General features: G+C 35.8%; 1 protein-coding gene across 5 annotated transcripts in view; it reads left to right on the top strand.

Annotated features, from left to right (window-relative positions):
- Positions 1–27,412, top strand: part of ext1b (exostosin glycosyltransferase 1b) — a 222,163-nt gene that overhangs the window by 133,224 nt on the left and 61,527 nt on the right. For all 5 annotated transcript variants that reach the window (XR_012394557.1, XR_012394556.1, XR_012394558.1 and 2 more), the window contains 2 exon segments: positions 6,074–6,206; positions 8,807–8,925. Coding sequence is in view for 2 of the 5 variants with exons in the window: in NM_001012369.2 (NP_001012369.2) it covers positions 6,074–6,206; positions 8,807–8,925 (252 nt within the window). In the remaining 3 variants the exon portion in view is untranslated.

Here is a 27,412-nt window from a genome sequence, read left to right as displayed (position 1 = left end):
TTAATAGCGAGAATTTTTTCTTAAACTGAAGTGTTACTTAAATCAGATCTGTTGAAAGCATCAGATCCTGTATCAGCCTGGTGTTTTCCTCCTGGTTTGTCAGTGTGTCATACAGTGCATGAGCGTCTACAATCAGCAAATCACAGTCATTAACCCCAGCAGACAGAGAGTGTGGAACGCCGCTGCAATTACATCCGCATCCCAGATCTGCTTTCAGCCGTCTGCAGGATTGTGGCCGTCTGGATGCCAGATTGAGTCGTCAATCACACTTTTAGCAGAGCGAGCGAGAGCAGCGTCTTTCATCAGCCGCTCAGATTGTGTTTTTAACATGACAGGTGAGCTGAGAGAGCACGGCTTATATCAGCACTGAGGAGAAGCACTATACTAGGCTGGACTTTGCTCATTTGACATGCACTTAGGTTTAGGGTTGCATCAATGTTCGGTCACTTTATTTTAAGGTTTAAATCTCGCTATTAATCAGGCTTAATTGAGCTTGATAAATTCCTGATTTGCTGTATATCAATAGTTAAGGTAGTAGTTGGGTTTAGGAATAGAGATGTAGAATATCTGCTTTATAAGTACTAATAAATAGACAATAGCTGCGTCCCAAATCGCATACTTATGCACTATTCTACGCCATTTTGTAGTATGTTATGAATTAAATTAAAAATCCTTAATCAAAAAGAGATTTAACCAAAACGTAACAAAATAACAGGGATTAAAAATATAATCCCTGGTGCCCCCGCGCTCTCTCTCCCCAAAATATATACCAAAAACACAACCACTAAGAATTAACAAGAAAGTATGATTTATTTACAGAAATAAGGAGCAAAAATAACATCAGGAGGGGTTCAGCCAAAATAAATGACAATAAACCAAGCTAACTAAATTAGATTAAACTTCCCTGGAAAACAAATAAAATAAAATAAAATACCTACTAACAAACACAGGAGAAAACGAAAATAACAAATAAGGCACCAAACCTCCCTACATGCTCCAAGCCCGACAGGGAGACAGAAAACCGGGTTACAATCACCGGTTAAATATTAACACAACGGCATCTCACAAAGCCACAAAGATATACAAGCAAACACTCATTGGATCACGTTCTCAACTGAGTACAAGCGGGGAAATCGAGAGAGAGCGGGGAGCCATCGAACCCATGTTCTCTGCAGGTTAAAAGGTATTCTAAATAGTGTAAGTAGTGTGTTCACACTGAAACTCTGAGTGCACTGTAATTACCCGGATGATGCCCTCATTCAGCCGCTAAAATGAAGTGTGTATTGATGGACACTTCAAACACTCAACTACCACAGGTTTGCTTACGTAGCGGAAGGGGCGGAGCTATCGAACGCACATGTTGGATAACTTTATTTATTTTGGATGTTGAAAGCAAAATTCTCCTAAGAGAGTGATTATAGCGCCTCCCGATGGTGAATGCAGTAATACTCACGGCAGGTATTATTTGATAATTTGGTCGTTTATTTCACTGATGTGGCAAACGTCATCAGGGAAACAGTTTAAATTTCCGCTTAGTAAAAAAACATTAGTGTGCCAATTGGGATGCCACTACATACATATACTATCCTGTTAAGGGTGTAAGTGCATAAGTACATAGTGCATGAGTGTATAGTGTGCCATTTGGGACGCAGCTAATATCTTAATACACATGCTAATAAGCTAGATAATAGTGAGAGTTAGTCCCTATAAATAAAGTGATATGCTGCGATCACACTGGAGTTTGAGCTTGTGAAATTCTGCAGTACAGTGCTGTGTAAGAGGCGGGATTAAACAAGATGATTAGACATTAAAGCGAACGATTGGTCCATTTTTTTTTTTTTTTTTTTTTTTTTTTTTTTTTTAATTTCTGTCACTAGATCTGTGAACCTACACTAGTCTCGGTTACGATTATCATGCCATCGATTCGGTTCAATTCGATATCTCGGTGCTTTTCATACACAGTTTTATATTTTCTTTCCAGTAGCAGTTCTTGTAGTAAAATATATTTATATAGTATTTGTAATACAATTTTGTCATTTAATACAAACAATCATAAATAAAACTGTCTTGGCATTTATAGCAACTAATATAAACAATATCCCGCTTGCTTTCTGATCCTTGTCTAGTTCTCTTACACCCCTTTGATTGGTCACACACTCAACAAAAACTTTGCCTAGAGCGGCAGTTCAGCTTGCTCTGGCCCTGTACATAATAACCGGTTATGATTATTACTGAACCGATATCGAATTGTCCTTGTCTGCATCGCAGTGCACCGAAGAAACAATTAATTTTGACACCCCTACTGTCCTGAGAGGTCATGTTTTGATCTTCGATTGGTGTCATGTAGTCACATGATGCGATTTCACAAGTCAGAGTTCACCAAGCTTGAACTTTCCAATGCAGCAAACTGCGAAACTCATCACAACTGCTCTGCTGCATTCACATGAGTATGAATGGAAGTCTTTGGGGTGAAAAGAGCAGCGTGACAGCGGTTTAATACACATTTCCTTGCTGCTATTAATTGCTTTATTTTGGTCAATTCTTTAAGTACCAATTCTCACTATTAACTAGCTTAGTATCTTTCTATTATTATTATTATCTTGGCTGTTTATCAGTGCTTAAAAAGTATGAAATTATTCTCTTTAATCCTACCCAATATCTAAACTTGCCAACTACCATTAAGCGGCAAATTAGGAGTTTATAAAGATGAAAGTTGTACTTATTGATGAATTAAAGCGTTAATATTCTCATTTAAACTTCATCATTGTATTCTAGAATGTCTCAGGAATACAGAATAAACTCTCATTTATTAATGTAGCTCTTTTGTCTTCAATATATTATAAAATGTAATTTATTAATGTAATTTAAATCATAATTAATGCAGTCATCAGTGTCACGACTATTCAGAAATCATAATGCGATGATTTTATGATTAAGATACTTCTGTTTTAATCTAATTATTAATGTATATGTACTGTATGTGTATATTATTGTATACTTTTTATACTATATTAATTATTATATTCGGTCACTTTTATATTTATTAATTCAATATGTTTATTAGTTTATCTTCACACAATATTAGATTTATTATTTACTACTCAAGCCATTTGCTACAATCGGCTATAATGGTTTACTGCAATCGGTTGCTCAAACTCCTCGAATAGCTGTACTGTTTGGACTCATTTTTATAAATGCAAACAGATTTGAACATAAAGCAAAAATCAACACGTGTAAACAAGAAATGACATTAAAAAAAGGTATAATAAGACATTTATTTAAGTAAAATGTTTATCAAGAACAAACAATAGCCATACAGTGCTTGGACTTAATTCATTTAAGTAAACTGAACTCATACAGATTTGATAACTGAACTTAAAAGGGTACTAATTCATTAAATGTTTGACCATATCGACTCATATAAACTCGTTTTAGTTTACAGTACTTAAAGCATTTAGTGCAGGGGTGCTCAACCCTGTTCCTGGAGATCGACCTTCCTGCAGATTTCATTTGCAACCCACATCAAACACACCTGCCTGTAATTAACAAGTACCGTTCAGGTCCTAGTTAATTGGTTCAGGTGTGTTTGGTCAGGGTAGGAGCTGAACTATGCAGGAAGGTAGATCTCCAGGAACAGGATTGAGCACCCCTGATTTAGTGTAATAAACTTTAATGGTTTGAGTTAACCTATCGGGTTTTACAGTGTAACAATATATATTATTTGCACAATTATCAAGCACACCGTTTTATTTTAATCTTATTTTTGTAGTTAAAATATTGAATAATCTGAATATTGAGATTTTATTTACAGACTTTGAACACTTCTTTAGCTCATTAATGAACGCTCGGATGTTGTTGTGCAGATTCCTCTGTTTGTTCAATCAGAATCGACACGCCTGATTAATCCTAATTAAAATCATTTATGCAGAATAGCCTTACCTGAACTAATTACCCAGCTGAGATCTGTCAGAGATTTTATTAACGGTTATAAATGTAAAGTTGAAGCCGTTCTGTTTATTTTTAATTCTTTTAGAGTTTCTCAACACATTTCTAATTATAATAGTTTTAATAACTTATTTCTAATAACCAATTTTTTTTTATCTTTGTCATGATGACAATAAATAATATTTGACTAGATATTCTTCAAGACAAGCTTAAAGTGACATTTAACTAGGTTAATTAGGGTAAGGTTAGGGTAATTAGGCAAGTCAATGTATAACAGTGATTAAGGGGCTAATAATTTTGTCCTTAAAATAGTGTTTTAAAAATTAAAAACTGCTTTTATTCTAGCCGAAATAAAACAAAAGACTTTCTCCAGAAGAAAAAATATTATGGAAAATACTGTGAACAATCCCTTGCTCCAGTAAATATCACTTGAGAAATATTTGAAAAAGAATAGGAATGCTAATAATTTGTCCCTCAACTGTATATCTGTGGGCTGATGATCGCTCTCCAGATGCCGCTCACTAAATTCAGCAAGACTTTGTCATTTGTGCTGCAAAACTGCCTGCAGGCTGGTATTAAGATGCAGCAATGAAGACACGATCTCTAGCATGAAAACCCATCCTGGTTGCCAACGATTAGGCTGTCATGAAGCCAAGCCGCTTTCACACCATAGGGCACAATATAAACCAAAAACGGCAGCGGCGGTAACAAAAAGCAGATCGGTCTTTGTGTTTTTATGGCAGTGATTCCTTGCCAAGAGCCGACCTCAAGGCCAGAGCTGCTGATTGGCACCAACAAATCACTGCCACCTTTTATTGTTGTTTCTTAGTTTATAGCTCAAGCATTAATGCACTCACACTGCCGTGTTTTACTGGCCTGTTTGTGTGTGTTATGGATGACAATCTAGAATTAGGTGCACTCAAAAAATGCTGGGTTGTTGTATCCCATTTTGGGTCATATTTATATTATGCTTTTTTATCTCAACAGACTTTGTTTCAGCCAAATCTGGGTTAAAAAAATGGGTTAAAACAATCCAGCCATGCATTCATTTATTCAATTATTGATTCATTAAATTTTATATTTATTTTTAATCATTTATTCATTCATTCAATCAATCTATTTCATTTTTATTTTTTATTTATTTATTCATTCATTCAGTTAACTTATTTTATTTTACATTTTTATTTATTAATTTTATAAAATTTTATTTTATTTGTTATTAATTCATTTATTTAATTTTTTCATTTTTATTTATTTATTTACACATTCATTCATTTTAATCTATTTTATTTTATTTTTATTTAGTAATTCAGTTCTTCATTCAACTTTATTTTATTTAAATAATATATTTATTCATTCATTCATTTAATTACATTTTTTTATTCATTCATTAAATTTTTTATTTATTTATTTAATTTTGTTTTTATTTTTATTTATTTATTAATTCAATTTAATTATTTATTCTTTCATTCTATTTTATTTTATTTTTATTCATTCATTCAATTTTTTTTCATTTTTATTTTTAAAATTATCTATTCATTAATTCAATTTAATTAAATTTTTATTTTGTATTAATTTATTAATTTTATTTTATTTTTATTCATTTATTCATTCAATTTTATTTTTTCATTTATTAATTTGTTCTATTTTATTTTAATTTTGTTTATTCATTCATTCAATTTTATTTTTATTTAATTATTCATTCTATTCTATTTTATTTTATTTTTATTTATTCATTCATTGAATTTTATAAAATGTTTATTTATTTATTCATTCATTCATTTTATTTTATCTTATTTTTTGTTTATTTTTTTATTTTTTATTAATTTACATTTTTATTTAGTTGTCTTTATTTATATTTTTATTTATTTATATTTATTTTTATATTTATTTGTTTATTTAGTGTATATTGATTGTCAGTCATGATATATCAGGGAAAACACTAATATATTATTTTTTAGTTCATGACTTTTCCCATTTATACAAGATATTATCAGAATGTTGTTTTTATTAATTATTTTTATTATATCTTTTTTATTAATTTCATTTTTGATTAATAATAGCGGTATGGAACCATATATGAATTCGTACAAGTTTACATCTCGTGTTTGTGTGTGTGTGTCTTCAGATCATCCAGGACCGGGTGCTCCAGCAGAGCTCCAGAAGCAGTGTGATGTGGAACAGTCACCCCGGTGGACTCTTCTCTCTGCCGCAGTACTCCTCATATCTGGGAGACTTTCCTTTCTTCTACGCCAAACTCGGTAAATCAGCACCCTCAGCTTCTGTTCAACACACACTGCTCGTTCAAAAGCTCAGTCTGAAATCTTCAGTCTGGAAATGTTATAGGGAAACCTCAGCACTTACTCATACTCAAATCCTTGAGTTCCTTTATTCTTTTACAAAAGAAGATATTTTGAAAAATGTTGTGCAGCAAAAACAGCCATTGGCTTACATAGTAGTAAAAACAGATACTGTGGAAGTCAGTGGTTGCATGTTTCCAACATTTTTCAAAATATCTTGTTCAACAGAAGAACTGAAACTCAAGCTGGGACTTGTAAGGTGTGCCTAATAAAGTGGCCGGTGACTATATACTGTATATAGAAATAAGTACATTCATTTAAAGTATAAAAATATTCTAAAATGAATACGATTTCGAAGCATAACAAAGCAAATATGCATCTACTTTTAAGTGTGTAGTGTACAAGTGCATGATTTTGGAGCTTCTTTTGAATATTGCAACCCTTTATTTAATTATTTCTCTCAAACTTTGTCTAATCGAGTCCTGCATGACGTTTTGAGGTTACGCTCAAATGTTCTGTAATGAATGAGCTTCATAAGACGTGACAGACAGGCATTATGGGAGTTTGAGCTGCTCTCTCATCTCTCCTCTTCTCTGTCATCATCTGATTTATTTTGAAACAGTCTCTTAATTGCAGAGGTGTTGATATCTACAGCTTGAGCATGTGGTTAAGTGACAGTCATTGTGTGCTGTGAAAGATTATTGAGCAGTCCATTGTAATTGCATGGTAAAATCTATATTGACAATCTAAAGGGGAGCATGGCTGGAGTTAATGCAGCGGCGCAGACCTCCGTCTTCATCTGCAGTGCTGTCACTGTAATCAATACAGCATACAGCAGCAAAAACACCAATCATCAAACTGTGTGGCGTGGAAAAATCATACTCAAGGAAAAGTATTGGCAAAAAAAATCTAGTGCAAGAAGTAAAAGTACATGTGCTTAATAGTGTTCAGAGTAGGGGAAAAAACATCTTCTAAAACTACTCGAGAAAATAAAAATAAAAAAGTGAAATAAAAATAGGCGAAAAAGACAAGGTTACTGACAGAAGCTAGTATAGATGTGTTCTGCATTGGCTATTCGTTATTTTTATAATGTTTTTTTTTTCATTATTACAATTGTTATTACATTTTAAGTTGATATTGTTGCCATTTATATTTATTATTATATTATATTATATTATATTATATTATATATAATCATTTTAAATTGTAATTATTCATGCTGTTGATGTTGTTGTTGTTATTAATAATGTTGTTATTATATATATATATATATATATATATATATATATATATATATATATATATATAATCATTTTAAATTTTAATTATTCATGCTGTTGTTGTTGTTATTATTATTAATAATGTTGTTATTAATACTATTATTATTATTATTATTATTATTAGTATTGTTGTAAAATAAAAATTTGTTCAAATTTTAATTATTCATGCTATTATTATTGCTATTATTATTGCTAATACTATTATTACTTGTATTATCATTGCCTTGTCTAGTTATTTTATTATATAATAATAATAATTATTATTATTATTATTAATTTTATTATTATTATTATTATTATTATTATTATTATTATTAGTAGTACTTTTATTATTTTATTATTATTATTATTGTTATATAATAAAATCAGTTCAAATTGTTATTATTTATGCTATTACTGTTGTTATTATTATTATTATTATTATTATTATTACTATAATTATTATTGTTATTGTTGTTATAATTATTATTATTACTATTTTAATATTGTTGGTATTGATTTTATGTTTATTATTATTTATTACATTTTACTTCTTATTCATAGTTTTATTTTTTGCTGGCCAATTTGTTATTTGCATAATAAATGACAGAACTTTATTGCCAAATATGTTTAAGAACTGTACAAAATTATTTTCCCAACTACATGTTAAATGTAACTGTAATATAACACTTAGTTTAAATGCATATTTGTAAATAAATGCTTTGGTGGTAATAAAGTAGTGAGCAATTTGACAACATTGTTGTAAATATTTTTGTTGCATATTTGACCAGCTAATCCAGGACAAACTAGTGTACAGATTGTCACTTGAATGCAATATTTCAACTTCATAATTAATATGGATACAAAATGATTTTAAAGAACACCGAATGAAGGAAATGACTTGCTACAGGCCTGATTTTATACATAATTAAGTAAAAATATGCCAAGCTCAAAACCTGTAAAAATATTTAGGTGTTTTGTTGTTGTTGTTGTTGTTGTTTGTGTTTTGTTTACAATCCTAAAGCTTAGTTTTGGTTTTGTTCCCTTGCTAGTAAAAACCTTGCTTTTATTTATATATATATATATATATATATATATATATATATATATATATATATATATATATATATATATATATATATATATATATTTGTTTATTTATTTTTTGTTATTTTGCCTCTTTTCAATATTAAAACTGAAGAGCTGAATGTGTTATAAGGGTAAAATGGATTATGTGGAATTCCACAGACCTCAAACATCACTTTTGACTGATATATGCTTCTTATCTGGTTGTGTTTGTAGGCATCAAGCCGAGTCCCAAGTTCACTGCAGTTATCCATGCAGTGACGCCGCTGGTTTCTCAATCTCAGCCCATTCTCAAGCTCATCGTCTCAGTGGCCAGATCACAGTACTGCGCTCAGGTAAAAACACTTCTTCTCAAGCACAATTCAGTCATCAAATGCATTGGAAATGATTGCAAATATCAACATTTGAGTGGAAAAGAAAATTGAAGAACAATTTAAGATGATGTAGTTACAGGTGTTTCATGTACTTACTATAGTAATTACAATCAATTATCCATAATTACATGCAACTAACCCTAAACCTGACCCAGATTCTAATCCCAACCGTTATAGTAAGTGCAGGTAAGTAATAAAACTCCGTAGTATTCTTATCAGCTTAAGATGAATCATTTTTATTATTATACTTCTATTCATTTAAATGATTTTAAACAAGGTATAGACATAATACACCCTTGTTTATAGCGACACCGCTGGCCGTTCAGTGAACTGCGGCAGCAGCTTATTTCTCACTTTTACACATACAAGTGTAAATGTGATTTAAATACCAATATATTTACAGTGATTAGCGTTTTCATTATTTGATCAAAAAATATAAAGAATTTGGAAATACTTTGCTTTGATATATATACAGTTGAAGTCAGAATTATTAGCCCCCCCTGAATAATTAGCACCCATGTTTATTTTTCCCCAAATTCTGTTTTGTTTCTAATCAAAATAGTTTTAATAACTCATCTCTAATAACTGATTTATTTTATCTTTGTCATGATGACAGCTCATAATATTAGACTAGATATTTTTCAAGGCACTTGATAAACATGTGTGGGAATATAAAGTTACATTATATATATATATATAAATATATAAATAAACTGAAATATATAATTATATATATAAATATATAAATAAACTGAAATATATAATTATATATATAAATATATATATAACATTATATAATATATAATGTTTTTAGGGTGTGACAGACCTAAAAATGTCTTGGTTTCTGAGCTCTGATGGTCTCCAAAGTAATGCAAACTATCAGTTTCACAGCACGGCTGTATCTATCGTCTTCTCTGTCTCCAAAACATCGTTTGCACACTGTTTTAATGCTAAAATGTATGTTGAATAGGTACTTATATACTGATCAGATCGGGCCTGGAAAGGCATGTTACCCTGCCGACAACAACACATCATTTGCATGCTTTGTTAGACTGTCCCCACCATGACTGTCCCCACCTACATGTATCAAATGCATTCAAACTGAATCTCTGTTGTACCAATTAATGGGTTTCTTTCAATGACGCCACAGCGACGCTCAGTTCTTCTTATTAAAAAGGATTCTGCTTTGAAGATACCGAAAGTTCTCCCTGTTTTTTTGGGCTCGCCTAAGAATTTCACAACAGTTTGATGCCGTGAGCCAGACTAGAGAAATATACAACATATGACACTTGATTAAAGTGACATGTAAAGGCTTAATTAGGTTAACTAGTCAGGTTAGAATAATTAGGGAAGTTATTGTATAGCAATGGTTTGTTCTGTAGACTGTCGGGAAGAAGAAAAAAAATAGCTGAAATGGGCTAATGATATTGTCCCTAAAATGGCTTTTAAAAAAATTTAAAACTGATTTTATTCTAGCCGAAATAAAACAAATAAGATTTTCTCCAGAAGAAAAAATATTATCAGACATACTGTGAAAGTTTCCTTGCTCTGTTAAACATCATTTGGGAAATATTTAAAAAAGTTAAAAAAAAAAAAATCAAAAGGGGGTGAATAATTCTGACTTCAACTGTATATATGTGCGCACTTTCCTCTCAATAACACAGAAAACATCTGATCATAGTGACATACTGAACACATGTTTGCACAAGATCTGCAATTCACTCTGATCAAACTCTGATAATGCAATATAATGTATTGATAATTAATATGTCAGTACTAAGTTTGATATCATATGGGCTCTACATGTGTGGAACCAAAATCATATTAAACATAAACTGCACTGAATGCCTATTAAATTACAAGGCAAGTTTATTTCTACAGCACAACATTTCATACACAATGAAATTTTAAAGTGCCTTACATAAATTAAATATTCACAAAATAAGTATAAGAAAAAAATCTAAAAAGACTTAAAATGCATTAAAACATTCAAACCCAGCACAGATACAAGCATCAGGATGTGTTGTGGATGTTCTCTCTGTGAACTCTCGGCGGTTTGATGTCTGAAACTGAAGTTTGTTTATGCAATCTGACCCGATGAGGACACACAGCGCCATGTTGTTTTGCTCTTGAAGATGAGTGGATCTCTTCACGTTAGAAGCCTTTTCAGTGCTCTGGGTTCATCTGGACTGAAGTTTACACCAAACTGAAGCCTCGGGGAACAAACCAGAGCCCACAGTCTGAGCATTTGCTTGGCGTCAGGGTCCGCTGAAGGGTTTATTACCACCCTGCCCACACATACCCATTGATTCCTGTGTAATATACAGTGGAGAGAGTGAGAGCATGAGCGGATTTAATACACTGTGTAATGATTCGGGGAATTAAATCAGTTTTTTTAAGAGGTTACAGTTTAATCAGAGTTTATTTTCTTATTTATGGTGGCTTGAAAAGCCAACATACTGTTATCTCACTTAAACTTATTATGGTGGCTTGAAAAGCCAACATACTGTTATCTCACTTAAACTTATTATTAGGCTGGCTTGTGTAGCAAGCCAGACTACTGTTATCCTATTAAACTTATTATTAGGCTGGCTTGTCAAAGCCAGACTACTGAAATGCTATTTAAACTTATTATTATTTTTTTTATTTTTTTTTTTATTAATCTTCTGAGACTAAATTTCTAACTCTATCTCCTCCTAGAGCTTTTGAGCTATTACCACCAAACTTGCTCCAGACCTCCAAACTATTCTGACTCGTGTTGCTATATCTCCTCAGACTGATCCGACTTTCGGTTTTCCGAAAAACGTCCCGGGACTGTCGGAAAAATCCCATAGGCTTAACATTGGATCAAACTTTGTGAGCTCATAACTCTGCGTCAGACTGTCGCACTGACTTCTAACTGGGCTCATTTAACTCAGACTATCAAACTGCCAATGACTGATCACCTTTAAACTTTCTAGCCACGCCCTAGCAACCACTTTTGGACCCTAGTAACTGTCCCATAGACTTCTATTCAAAAGACTCTCATTGACTTAACATGGGATCAAACTTTATGAGCTCATAACTCTGCATCAGACTGTCTTACAGACTAATGGCTGAGCTCATTTAACTCCGACTACCAAACTGCCAATAACTGATGAGCTTTTAACTTTCTAGCCACTCCCCTAACTACCACATACTGCACCCTAGCAACTGTCCCGTAGACTTCCATTACAAAAAACTCTCATTGACTTAACATGGGATCAAACTTTGTGAGCTCATAACTCTGCATCAGACTGTCATAGAGACTAATGGCTGAGCTCATTTAACTCAGTCTAGCCAGCAGCCAATCACTGATGGCCTTTTAACTTTCTAGCCACACCCCTAACTACCACATACTGCACCCTAGCAACTGTCCTATAGAATGTAATTAGCTGTGCTATCAAATGCTTATAATTCTAACATGCTAATGACATGCCAATCATGCTAGCAACATGCTACTCATATGCTAATCATGCTAATGACATGCTAACTCATACTGGAAACATGCTAATGACATGCTAATTTGTACAAGAATCATGCTAGTAACATGCTAATTCATACTAGACTCATGTTAATAACTGGCCTACATGCATATCTTTGCTCAGCAGTGTCCTATTGACTTGGGGGATGGCTCATCTGACTCAGACAACCAATGAGCATCTCAATATGATAATGAAGCTCACAAGCCACGCCCCCAAATTGATTCCATAGACTTCCATTAAAATAGGCCAAGATGCATATCTTTGCATAGCAGTGTCATAGAGACATGGGGGTTGGTTCATTTGACTTAGACAGCCAACCACATTCAAGTGCACTCTGTAACCTCGCCCATAGCAACAAAACAGAATACCCTAGCAACCATTCATCAACAGCTATATCTCAGCATCAGAACATCGTAGAGACTTGGAGATTGGCTCGTTTGACTCATGCTAGCAAACGGAACATCCTAAATGCTACACATGCTAGCAGTGATTAGCTACATGCTAATATTGACTAGCCAAGTACTGTAACTTGCTAGAAATGCTTACTAAGTATAAATGTTTTATCAAGCATGTATGTAAGGCTTGCCTAGTAACCAACCAGGGTACCCTAGCAACTGCCTAGCAACCACCCAAATTACCCTAGCAACCGCCTAGCAACCACCTAGCATTGGCCTAGTAATGCCTTAGTAAGGGCCTAGCGACCACTCAGGACACCCTAGCAACGGCCTAGCAACGCCTTAGCAACCACTCAGAATACCCTAGCAACCACATAGCAACACCTTAGCAACCACCTAGCAACCACTTGGGACACCTTATCAACCGCCTAGCAACACCTTAGCAACCACCTAGCAACCAGTCAGAACACCCTAGCAACCGCCTAGCAACGCCTTAGCAACCACCAAGCAACCACTCAGGACACCCTAGCAACCACCTAGCAACACCTTAGCAACCACCTAGCAACCACTCAGGACACCCTAGCAACCGCGTAGCAACGCCTTAGCAACCACTCAGAACACCCTAGCAACCACCTAGCAACACCTTAGCAACCACCTAGCAACCACTTAGGACTCCTTAGCAACCACCTAGCAACACCTTAGCAACCACCTAGCAACCACTAAGAACACCCTAGCAACCACCTAACAACACCTTAGCAACAACCTAGCAACCACTTAGAACACCCTAGCAACCGCCTAGCAAGACCTTAGCAACCACCTAGCAACCAATCAGAGCACCCTAGCAACTGCCTAGCAACAACCTAGCAACCACTCAGAACACCATAGCAACCACCTAGCAACACTCTAGCAACATCTTAGCAGCCACCTAGCAACCACTCAGGACACCCTAGCAACTGCCTAGCAACGACTTAGCAACCACTCAGAATACCCTAGCAACCACCTAAGCATGCTATGTAACATGCTAATTCATACTAGAATCATGCTAGTAACATGCTAATTCATACTACAATCATGCTAATAACATGCTAATTCATACTAGAATCATGCTAATAACATGCTAATTCATACTAGAATCATGCTAGTAACATGCTAATGCATGCTAGAATCATGCTAATAACAGGCTAATTCACGCTAGATTCATGCTAGTAACATGCTAATTCATACTATAATCATGCTAATAACATGCTAATTCATGCTAGAATCATGCGAGTAACATGCTAATTCATGCTAGAATCATTCTAGTAACATGCTAATTCATACTAGAATCATGCTAATTCATGCTAGAATCATGCTAATAACCTGCTAATTCATACTAGAATCATGCTAGTAACAGGCTAATTCATACTAGAATCATGCTAGTAACATGCTAATGCATGCTAGAATCATGCTAGTAACATGCTAATTCATGCTAGAATCATACTAGTAACATGCTAATTCATGCTAGAATCATGCTAGTAACATGCTAATTCATGCTAGAATCATTCTAGTAGCATGCTAATTCATACTAGAATCATGCTAGTGACATCCTAATTTATTCTAGAATCATGCTAGTAACATGCTAATTCATGCTAGAAGCATGCTAATAACATGCTAATTTATACTAGAATCATGCTAATAAAATGCTAATTTGTACTACATCCCATGCTAATAACATGCTAATCCATGGTAGTATCATGCTAATTCATGCTAGAATCATGCTAATAACATGCTACTTATACTTTTTCAAACTGTTTTTAAACTAAATAAACTATTACCAACAGGCTTTGTCAAGCCAGCCTCAAAGTTTGTCTCGACGAACTTTACTGTCTAGTTAGGCTGGCTTGTCAAAGCCAGACTACTGATATTCTATATAAACTTATTATTCTTCTTCTTCTGAGACTAAAAAACAAAACGCATCTTCTCCTAGAGCTTTCAAGCTATTACCACCGAACTCACACCAGACCTCCGAACTATTCTGACTCGGGTTGCTATATCTACTCAGACTGATCCGACTTTCGGTTTTCCGAAAAACGTCCCGGGACTGTCGGAAAAATCCCATAGACTTAACATTGGACCAAACTTTGTGACCTCGTAACTTTGCGTCAGACTGTCGCACAGAACTCTAACTGGGCTCATTTAACTCATAATATCAAACTGCCAATAACTGATCACTTTTAAACTTTCTAGCCACGCCCTAGCAACCACTTTTGGACCCTAGAAACTGTCCCATAGACTTCCATTCAAAAGACTCTCATTGACTTAACATGGGATCAAACTTTGTGAGCTCATAACTCTGCATCAGACTGTCTTACAGACTAATGGCTGAGCTCATTTAACTCAGACTACCAAACTACCAATAACTGATGAGCTTTTAACTTTCTAGCCACTCCCCTAACTACCACATACTGCACCCTAGCAACTGTCCCATAGACTTCCATCCAAAAAAGACTCTCATTGACTTAACATGGGATCAAACTTTGTGAGCTCATAACTCTGCTTCAGACTGTCATACAGACTAATGGCTGAGCTCATTTAACTCAGACTACCAAACTGCCAATAACTGATGAGCTTTTAGCTTTCTAGTCACACCCCTAACTACCACATACTGCACCCTAGCAACTGTCCCGTAGACTTCCATTACAAAAGACTCTCATTGACTTTACATGGGATCAAACTTTGTGAGCTCATAACTCTGCATCAGACTGTCATAGAGACTAATGGCTGAGCTCATTTAACTCAGTCTAGCCAGCAGCCAATCACTGATGGCCTTTTAACTTTCTAGCCACACCCCTAACTACCACATACTGCACCCTAGCAACTGTCCTATAGAATGTAATTAGGTGTGCTATCGAATGCTTATAATTCTAACATGCTAATGACATGCCAATCATGCTAGCAACATGCTACTCATATGCTAATCATGCTAATGACATGCTAACTCATACTGGAAACATGCTAATGACATGCTAATTTGTACAAGAATCATGCTAGTAACATGCTAATTCATACTAGACTCATTGTAATAACTGGCCTACATGCATATCTTTGCTTAGCAGTGTCCTATTGACTTGGGGGATGGCTCATCTGACTCAGACAACCAATGAGCATCTCAATATGATAATGAAGCTCACAAGCCACGCCCCCAAATTGATTCCATAGACTTCCATTAAAATAGGCCAAGATGCATATCTTTGCATAGCAGTGTCATACAGACATGGGGGTTGGTTCATTTGACTTAGACAGCCAACCACATTCAAGTTCACTCTGTAACCTCGCCCATAGCAACAAAACAGAGTACCCTAACAACCATTCATCAACAGCTATATCCCAGCATCAGAACATCGTAGAGACTTGGAGATTGGCTCGTTTGACTCATGCTAGCAAACGGAACTTCCTATATGCTACACATGCTAGCAGTGATTAGCTACATGCTAATATTGACTAGCCAAGTACTGTAACTTGCTAGAAATGCTTACTAAGTATAAATGTTTTATTAAGCATGTATGTGAGGCTTGCCTAGTAACCAGCCAGGGTACCCTAGCAACTGCCTAGCAACCACCCAAATTACCCTAGCAACCGCCTAGCAACCACCTAGCAACGACCTAGTAATGCCTTAGTAAGGGCCTAGCGACCACTCGGGACACCCTAGCAACCGCCTAGCAACGCCTTAGCAACCACTCAGAATACCCTAGCAACCACATAGCAACACCTTAGCAACCACCTAGCAACCACTTGGGACACCTTAGCAACCGCCTAGCAACACCTTAGCAACCACCTAGCAACCAGTCAGAACACCCTAGCAACCGCCTAGCAACGCCTTAGCAACCACCAAGCAACCACTCAGGACACCCTAACAACACCTTAGCAACCACCTAGCAACCACTCAGGACACCCTAGCAACCGCCTAGCAACGCCTTAGCAACCACTCAGAATACCCTAGCAACCACCTAGCAACACCTTAGCAACCGCCTAGCAACCACTTAGGACTCCTTAGCAACCACCTAGCAACACCTTAGCAACCACCTAGCAACCACTCAGAACACCCTAGCAACCACCTAGCAACACCTTAGCAACAACCTAGCAACCACTTAGAACACCCTAGCAACCGCCTAGCAACACCTTAGCAACCACTCAGAACACCCTAGCAACCACCTAGCAACATCTTAGCAACCACACAGAACACCCTAGCAACCGCCTAGCAAGACCTTAGCAACCACCTAGCAACCAATCAGAGCACCCTAGCAACTGCCTAGCAACAACCTATCAACCACTCAGAACACCCTAGCAACCGCCTAGCAATGCCTTGGCAACCACCTAGCAACCACTCAGAACACCATAGCAACCACCTAGCAACACCCTAGCAACCGCCTAGCAACATCTTAGCAACCACCTAGCAACCACTCAGGACACCCTAGCAACTGCCTAGCAACGACTTAGCAACCACTCAGAATACCCTAGCAACCACCTAAGCATGCTATGTGACATGCTAATTCATACTAGAATCATGCTAGTAACATTCTAATTCACGCTAGAATCATGCGAGTAACATGCTAATTCATGCTAGAATCATTCTAGTAACATGCTAATTCATATTAGAATCATGCTAATAACCTGCTAATTCATACTAGATTCATGATAGTAACAGGCTAATTCATACTAGAATCATGCTAGTAACATGCTAATGCATGCTAGAATCATGCTAGTAACATGCTAATTCATGCTAGAATCATACTAGTAACATGCTAATTCATGCTAGAATCATGCTAGTAACATGCTAATTCATACTATAATTATGCTAATAACATGCTAATTCATGCTAGAATCATGCAAGTAATATGCTAATTCATGCTAGAATCATTCTAGTAACATGCTAATTCATACTAGAATCATGCTAATTCATGCTAGAATCATGCTAATAACCTGCTAATTCATACTAGATTCATGATAGTAACAGGCTAATTCATACTAGAATCATGCTAGCAACATGCTAATGCATGCTAGAATCATGCTAGTAACATGCTAATTCATGCTAGAATCATATAAGTAACATGCTAATTCATACTATAATTATGCTAATAACATGCTAATTCATGCTAGAATCATGCGAGTAACATGCTAATTCATGCTAGAATCATTCTAGTAACATGCTAATTCATACTAGAATCATGCTAATTCATGCTAGAATCATGCTAATAACCTGCTAATTCATACTAGATTCATGATAGTAACAGGCTAATTCATACTAGAATCATGCTAGCAACATGCTAATGCATGCTAGAATCATGCTAGTAACATGCTAATTCATGCTAGAATCATACTAGTAACATGCTAATTCATGCTAGAATCATGCTAGTAGCATGCTAATTCATACTAGAATCATGCTAGTGACATGCTAATTTATTCTAGAATCATGCTAGAAACATGCTAATTCATGGTTAGAAGCATGCTAATAACATGCTAATTTATACTAGAATCATGCAAATAAAATGCTAATTTGTACTACACTCATGCTAATAACATGCTAATCCATGCTAGAATCATGCTAATGCATGCTAGAATCATGCTAATAACATGCTACTTATACTTTTTCAAACTGTTTTTAAACTAAATAAACTATTACCAACAGGCTTTGTCAAGCCAGCCTCAAAGTTTGTCTCGACGAACTTTACTGTCTAGTTAGGCTGGCTTGTGTAGCAAGCCAGACTACTGTTATCCTATTAAACTTATTATTATTTTTATTATTAATATTATTATTCTTCTTCTGAGACTAAAAATTAAACTCTATCTCCACCTAGACCTTTCAAGCTATGACCATCAAACTCGGGTCAGACCTCCGAACTATTCTGACTCGAGTTGCTATATCCTTTCCGACTGATCCGACTTTCGGTTTCCCGAAAAACGTCCCGGGACCGTCGGAAAAATCCCATAGACGTAACATTGGATCAAACTTTGTGACCTCATAACTCCGCATCAGAATGTCACACAGACTTCTAACTGGGCTCATTTAACTCAGACTATCAAACTGCCAATGACTGATCACCTTTAAACTTTCTGGCCACGCCCTAGCAACCACTTTTGGACCCTAGAAACCGTCCCATAGACTTCCATTGCAAAAGACTCTCATTGACTTTACATGGGATCAAACTTTGTGAGCTCATAACTCTGCATCAGACTGTCCTACAGACTAATGATTGAGCTCATTTAACTCAGTCTAGCCAGCAGCCAATCACTGATGGCCTTTTAACCTTCCAGCCACACCCTAACAACCAGATACTGCACCGTAGCAACTGTCCCATAGACTGCCATTAAAGAGGTTCAGACTGATATTGCCATGCTGCAGTGTGATAGAGACATGGGGGTTGTTTTTAACTGTTCATACTGGCAAGAAGCTTTGATACATCATCAGTCTAAGCTGTCAATCAACTCCATAGCAACAAAACAGACTAACCTAGCAACGATATAACAGCAGCTATATCTCAGCATCAGAACATCGTAGAGAGGCGGGGGTTGGCTTGTTTGACTCATGCTCGCACTCTATCTATCTATCTATCTATCTATCTATCTATCTATCTATCTATCTATCTATCTATCTATCTATCTTCTATCTATCTATCTATCTATCTATCTATCTATCTATCTCTAACTATCTATCTATCTATCTATCTATCTATCTAACTATCTATCTATCTATCTATCTATCTATCTATCTATCTATCTATCTATCTATCTATCTATCTATCTATCTATCTACCTCTATCTATCTATCTATCTATCTATCTATCTATCTACCTCTATCTTCTATCTATCTATCTATCTATCTATCTATCTATCTATCTATCTATCTATCTATCTATCTCTAACTATCTATCTATCTATCTATCTATCTATCTATCTATCTATCTAACTATCTAACTATCTATCTATCTATCTATCTATCTATCTATCTATCTATCTATCTATCTATCTATCTATCTATCTATCTCTAACTATCTATCCATCTATCTATCTATCTATCTATCTATCTATCTATCTATCTATCTATCTATCTATCTATCTATCTATCTATCTATCTATCTATCTATCTATCTATCTCTACCTATCTATCTATCTATCTATCTATCTATCTATCTATCTATCTATCTATCTATCTATCTATCTATCTATCATGCTAAGAACATGCTAATTCATGCTAGAATCATGCTAGTTACATGCTAGTTACATGCTAATTCATGCTAGAATCATGCTAGTCACATGCTAATTTATGCTAGAATCATGCTAGTCACATGCTTATTCATACTAGAATCATGCTAACAACATGCTAATTCATGCTAGAATCATGCTAGTCACATGCTAATTCATACTAGAATCATGCTAACAACATGCTAATTTATGCTAGAATCATGCTAGTCACATGCTAATTCATGCTAGAATGATGCTAACAACATGCTAATTCATGCTAGATTCATGCTAGTAACATGCTAATTCATGTTAGAATCATGCTAACAACATGCTAATTCTTGCTAGAATCATGCTAGTAGCATGCTAATTCATGCTAGACTCATGCTAACAACATGCTAATTCATGCTAGAATCATGCTAACAACATGCTAATTCATGCTAGAATCATGCTAACAACATGCTAATTCATGCTAGAATCATGCTAGTAACATGCTAATTCTTGTTAGAATCATGCTAACAACATGCTAATTCATGCTAGAATCATGCTAGTAACATGCTAATTCATGCTAGAAGCATGCTAACAACATGCTAATTCATGCTAGAATCATGCTAACAACTTGCTAAATCATGCTAGAATCATGCTAGTAACATGCTAATTCGTGCTAGAAGCATGCTAACAACATGCTAATTCATGCTAGAATCATGCTAACAACATGCTATTTCACGCTAGAATCATGCTAATAACATGCTAATCTATCTATCTATCTATCTATCTATCTATCTATCTATCTATCTATCTATCTATCTATCTATCTATCTATCTATCTATCTATCTATCTATCTTTTCATACTTTTTAAAACTGTTTAAACTAAATAAACTATTACCGTCAGGCTTTCACAAGCCAGCCTCAAAGTTTGTTCTCAAACTTTAAGAATCTAGTTATATTTATTATTCTTCTTCTGAGACTAAAAATTAAACTCTATCTCCACCTAGACCTTTCAAGCTATGACCATCAAACTCGGGTCAGACCTCCGAACTATTCTGACTCGAGTTGCTATATCTATTCCGACTGATCCGACTTTCGGTTTCCCGAAAAACGTCCCGGGACCGTCGGAAAAATCCCATAGACGTAACATTGGATCAAACTTTGTGACCTCATAACTCCGCATCAGAATGTCACACAGACTTCTAACTGGGCTCATTTAACTCAGACCATCAAACTGCCAATGACTGATCACCTTTAAACTTTCTAGCCACGCCTTAGCAACCACTTTTGGACCCTAGAAACCGTCCCATAGACTTCCATTGCAAAAGACTCTCATTGACTTTACATGGGATCAAACTTTGTGAGCTCATAACTCTGCATCAGACTGTCCTACAGACTAATGGCTGAGCTTATTTAACTCAGTCTAGCCAGCAGCCAATTACTGATGGCCTTTTAACTTTCTAGCCACACCCTAACAACCAGATACTGCACCCTAGCAACTGTCCCATAGACTGCCATTAAAGAGGTTCAGACTGATATTGTCATGCTGCAGTGTGATAGAGACATGGGGGTTGTTTTTAACTGTTCATACTGGCAAGAAGCTTTGATACATAATCAGTCTAAGCTGTCAATCAACTCCATAGCAACAAAACAGACTAACCTAGCAACGATATAACAGCAGCTATATCTCAGCATCAGAACATCGTAGAGAAGCGGGGGTTGGCTTGTTTGAATCAGGCTCGCACACCATCTATCTATCTATCTATCTATCTATCTATCTATCTATCTATCTATCTATCTATCTATCTATCTATCTATCTATCTATCTATCTATCTATCTATCTATCATCTATCTATCTATCTATCTATCTATCTATCTATCTATCTATCTATCTATCTATCTATCTATCTATTTATCTATATCTATTTATCTACCTCTATCTATCTATCTATCTATCTATCTATCTATCTATCTATCTATCTATCTCTATCTATCTATCTATCTATCTGTCTATCTGTCTATCTATCTATCTATCTATCTATCTATCTATCTATCTATCTATCTATCTATCTATCTATCTATCTATCTATCATGCTAACAACATGCTAATTCATGCTAGAATCATGCTAGTCACATGCTAATTCATGCTAGAATCATGCTAACAACATGCTAATTCATGCTAGAATCATGCTAGTAACATGCTAATTCATGTTAGAATCATGCTAACAACATGCTAATTCATGCTAGAATCATGCTAGTAACGTGCTAATTCATGCTAGAATCATGCTAACAACATGCTAATTCATGCTAGTAACATGCTAATTCATGCTAGAATCATGCTAACAACATGCTAATTCATGCTAGAATCATGCTAGTAACATGCTAATTCATGCTAGAATCATGCTGATTCATGCTAGAATCATGCTAACAACATGCTAATTCATGCTAGAATCATGCTAGTAACATGCTAATTCATGTTAATATCATGCTAACAACATGCTAATTCATGCTAGAATCATGCTAGTAACGTGCTAATTCATGCTAGAATCATGCTAACAACATGCTAATTCATGCTAGAATCATGCTAGTAACATGCTAATTCATTCTAGAATCATGCTAGTAACATGCTAATTCATGCTAGAATCATGCTAACAACATGCTAATTCATGCTAGAATCATGCTAGTAACATGCTAATTCATGCTAGAATCATGCTAATTCATGCTAGAATCATGCTAACAACATGCTAATTCATGCTAGATTATTGCTAGTAACATGCTAATTCATGCTAGAATCATGTTAGTAACATGCTAATTCATGTTAGAATCATGCTAACAACATGCTAATTCATGCTAGAATCGTGCTAATTCATGCTAAAATCATGCTAGTAACATGCTAATTCATGTTAAAATCATGCTACGTACATGCTAATTCATGCTAGAATCATGCTAGTAACATGCTAATTCATGCTACAATTGTGCCAACAACATGCTAATTCATGCTAGAATCATGCTAACAACATGCAAATTCATGCTAGAATCATGCTAGTAACATGCTAATCCATGCTAAAATCATGCTAACAACATGCTAATTCATGCTAAAATCATGCTAGTTACATGCTAATTCATGCTAATATCATGCTAACAACATGCTATTTTACGTTAAAATCATGCTAATAACATGCTATCTATCTATCTATCTATCTATCTATCTATCTATCTATCTATCTATCTATCTATCTATCTATCTATCTATCTTTTCATACTTTTTAAAACTGTTTAAACTAAATAAACTATTACCGTCAGGCTTTCACAAGCCAGCCTCAAAGTTTGTTCTCAAACTTTAAGAATCTAGTTATTAATTAGGCTGGCTTGTCAAAGCCAGACTACTGAAATGCTATTTAAACTTATTATTATTTTTTTTATTTTTTTTTTTATTAATCTTCTGAGACTAAATTTCTAACTCTATCTCCTCCTAGAGCTTTTGAGCTATTACCACCAAACTTGCTCCAGACCTCCAAACTATTCTCACTCGTGTTGCTATATCTCCTCAAACTGATCCGACTTTCGGTTTTCCGAAAAACGTCCCGGGACTGTCGGAAAAATCCCATAGGCTTAACATTGGATCAAACTTTGTGAGCTCATAACTCTGCGTCAGACTGTCGCACAGACTTCTAACTGGGCTCATTTAACTCAGACTATCAAACTGCCAATGACTGATCACCTTTAAACTTTCTAGCCACGCCCTAGCAACCACTTTTGGACCCTAGTAACTGTCCCATAGACTTCTATTCAAAAGACTCTCATTGACTTAACATGGGATCAAACTTTATGAGCTCATAACTCTGCATCAGACTGTCTTACAGACTAATGGCTGAGCTCATTTAACTCCGACTACCAAACTGCCAATAACTGATGAGCTTTTAACTTTCTAGCCACTCCCCTAACTACCACATACTGCACCCTAGCAACTGTCCCGTAGACTTCCATTCAAAAGACTCTCATTGACTTAACATGGGATCAAACTTTGTGAGCTCATAACTCTACATCAGACTGTCATAGAGACTAATGGCTGAGCTCATTTAACTCAGACTACCAAACTGCCAATAACTGATGAGCTTTTAACTTTCTAGCCACACCCCTAACTACCACATACTGCACCCTAGCAACTGTCCCGTAGACTTCCATTACAAAAAACTCTCATTGACTTAACATGGGATCAAACTTTGTGAGCTCATAACTCTGCATCAGACTGTCATAGAGACTAATGGCTGAGCTCATTTAACTCAGTCTAGCCAGCAGCCAATCACTGATGGCCTTTTAACTTTCTAGCCACACCCCTAACTACCACATACTGCACCCTAGCAACTGTCCTATAGAATGTAATTAGGTGTGCTATCGAATGCTTATAATTCTAACATGCTAATGACATGCCAATCATGCTAGCAACATGCTACTCATATGCTAATCATGCTAATGACATGCTAACTCATACTGGAAACATGCTAATGTAATGCTAATTTGTACAAGAATCATGCTAGTAACATGCTAATTCATACTAGACTAATGTTAATAACTGGCCTACATGCATATCTTTGCTTAGCAGTGTCCTATTGACTTGGGGGATGGCTCATCTGACTCAGACAACCAATGAGCATCTCAATATGATAATGAAGCTCACAAGCCACGCCCCCAAATTGATTCCATAGACTTCCATTAAAATAGGCCAAGATGCATATTTTTGCATAGCAGTGTCATACAGACATGGGGGTTGGTTCATTTTACTTAGACAGCCAACCACATTCAAGTGCACTCTGTAACCTCGCCCATAGCAACAAAACAGAGTACCCTAGCAACCATTCATCAACAGCTATATCTCAGCATCAGAACATCGTAGAGACTTGGAGATTGGCTCGTTTGACTCATGCTAGCAAACGGAACTTCCTAAATGCTACACATGCTAGCAGTGATTAGCTACATGCTAATATTGACTAGCCAAGTACTGTAACTTGCTAGAAATGCTTACTAAGTATAAATGTTTTATCAAGCATGTATGTGAGGCTTGCCTAGTAACCAACCAGGGTACCCTAGCAACTGCCTAGCAACCACCCAAATTACCCTAGCAACCGCCTAGCAACCACCTAGCAACGGCCTAGTAATGCCTTAGTAAGGGCCTAGCGACCACTCAGGACACCCTAGCAACCGCCTAGCAACGCCTTAGCAACCACTCAGAATACCTTAGCAACCACCTAGCAACACCTTAGCAACCACCTAGCAACCACTTGGGACACCTTAGCAACCGCCTAGCAACACCTTAGCAACCACCTAGCAACCACTCAGAACACCCTAGCAACTGCCTAGCAACGCCTTGGCAACCACCTAGCAACCACTCAGGACACCCTAGCAACCACCTAGCAATACCTTAGCAACCACCTAGCAACCACTCAGAACACCCTAGCAACCACCTAGCAACGCCTTAGCAACCACTCAGAATACCCTAGCAACCATCTAGCAACCACTTAGGACACCTTAGCAACCACCTAGCAACACCTTAGCAACCACCTAGCAACCACTCAAAACACCCTAGCAACCGCCTAGCAACACCTTAGCAACCACCTAGCAACCACGTAGGACACCCTAGCAACAATCTATCAACACCTTAGCAACCACCTAGCAACACCTTAGCACATGCTAATTCGTGCTAGAATCATGCTAACAACATGCTAATTCATGCTAGAATCATGCTAACAACATGCTAACTTCATGCTAGAATCATGCTAATTCATGCTAAAACCGTGCTAGTAACATGCTAATTCATACTGGAATCATGCTAGTAACATGCTAATTCATGCTAGAATCATGCTAATAACATGCTAATTAATACTGGAATCATGCTAGTAACATGCTAATTCATGCTAGAATCATGCTAATAACATGCTAATTCATACTAGAATCAACCTAATGACATGCTAATTCATACTAGACTCATGCTAGTAACATGCTAATTCATACTGGAATCATGCTAGTATCATGCTAATTCATGCTAGAATCATGCTAATAACATGCTAATTCATACTGGAATCATGCTAGTAACATGCTAGTTCATCCTAGAATCATGCTAGTAACATGCTAATTTATGCTAGAATCATGCTAGTAACATGCTAACTCATGCTAGAATCATGCTAATAACATGCTAACTCATACTAGAATCATGCTAATAACATGCTAATTCACACTAGAATCATGCTAATTCATACCAGAATCATGCTAATAACATGCTAATTCATGCTAGAATCATGCTAGTAACATGCTTATTCATGCTAGAATCATACTAATAACATGCTAATTTAGACTAGAATCATGCTAGTAACATGCTAATTCATACTAGACTCATGCTAGTGACATGCTAATTCATACTAGAATCATGCTAATAACATGCTAATTCATGCTAGAATCATGCTAATAACATGCTAATTTATACTAGAATCATGCTAGTAACATGCTAATTCATACTAGACTCATGCTAGTGACATGCTAATTCATACTAGAATCATGCTAGTGACATGCTAGTTCATACTAGAATCTTGCTAATAACATGCTAATTCATGCTAGAATCATGCTAATAACATGCTAATTCATGCTAGAATCATGGTAGTAACATGCTAATTTTACTAGAATCATGCTAATAACACACTAATTCATGCTAGAATTATGCTAGTAACATGCTAAATCGTGCTAGAATCATGCTAATTCATGCTAATAACATGCTAATCCATGCTAGAATCGTACTAATAAGATACTAATTCATGCTAATAACATGCTAATCTATGCTAGAATCATGCTAATAACATGCTACTTATACTTTTTCAAACTGTTTTTAAACTAAATAAACTATTACCAACAGGCTTTGTCAAGCCAGCCTCAAAGTTTGTCTCGACGAACTTTACTGTCTAGTTAGGCTGGCTTGTGTAGCAAGCCAGACTACTGTTATCCTATTAAACTTAATATTATTATTATTCTTCTTCTGAGACTAAAAATTAAACTCTATCTCGTCCTAGGCCTTTCAAGCTATGACCATCAAACTCGGGTCAGACCTCCGAACTATTCTGACTCGAGTTGCTATATCTTTTCCGACTGATCCGACTTTCGGTTTTCCGAAAAACGTCCCGGGACCGTCGAAAAAATCCCATAGACGTAACATTGGATCAAACTTTGTGACCTCATAACTCCGCATCAGAATGTCACACAGACTTCTAACTGGGCTCATTTAACTCAGACTATCAAACTGCCAATGACTGATCACCTTTAAACTTTCTGACCACGCCCTAGCAACCACTTTTGGACCCTA

This window comes from Danio rerio, chromosome 19 (assembly GCF_049306965.1).
Source record: "Danio rerio strain Tuebingen ecotype United States chromosome 19, GRCz12tu, whole genome shotgun sequence".
NCBI lineage: Eukaryota > Metazoa > Chordata > Actinopteri > Cypriniformes > Danionidae > Danio > Danio rerio.
Note: the sequence above shows the minus strand (reverse complement) of the source record. Positions and strands in the feature narration are given on the sequence as shown.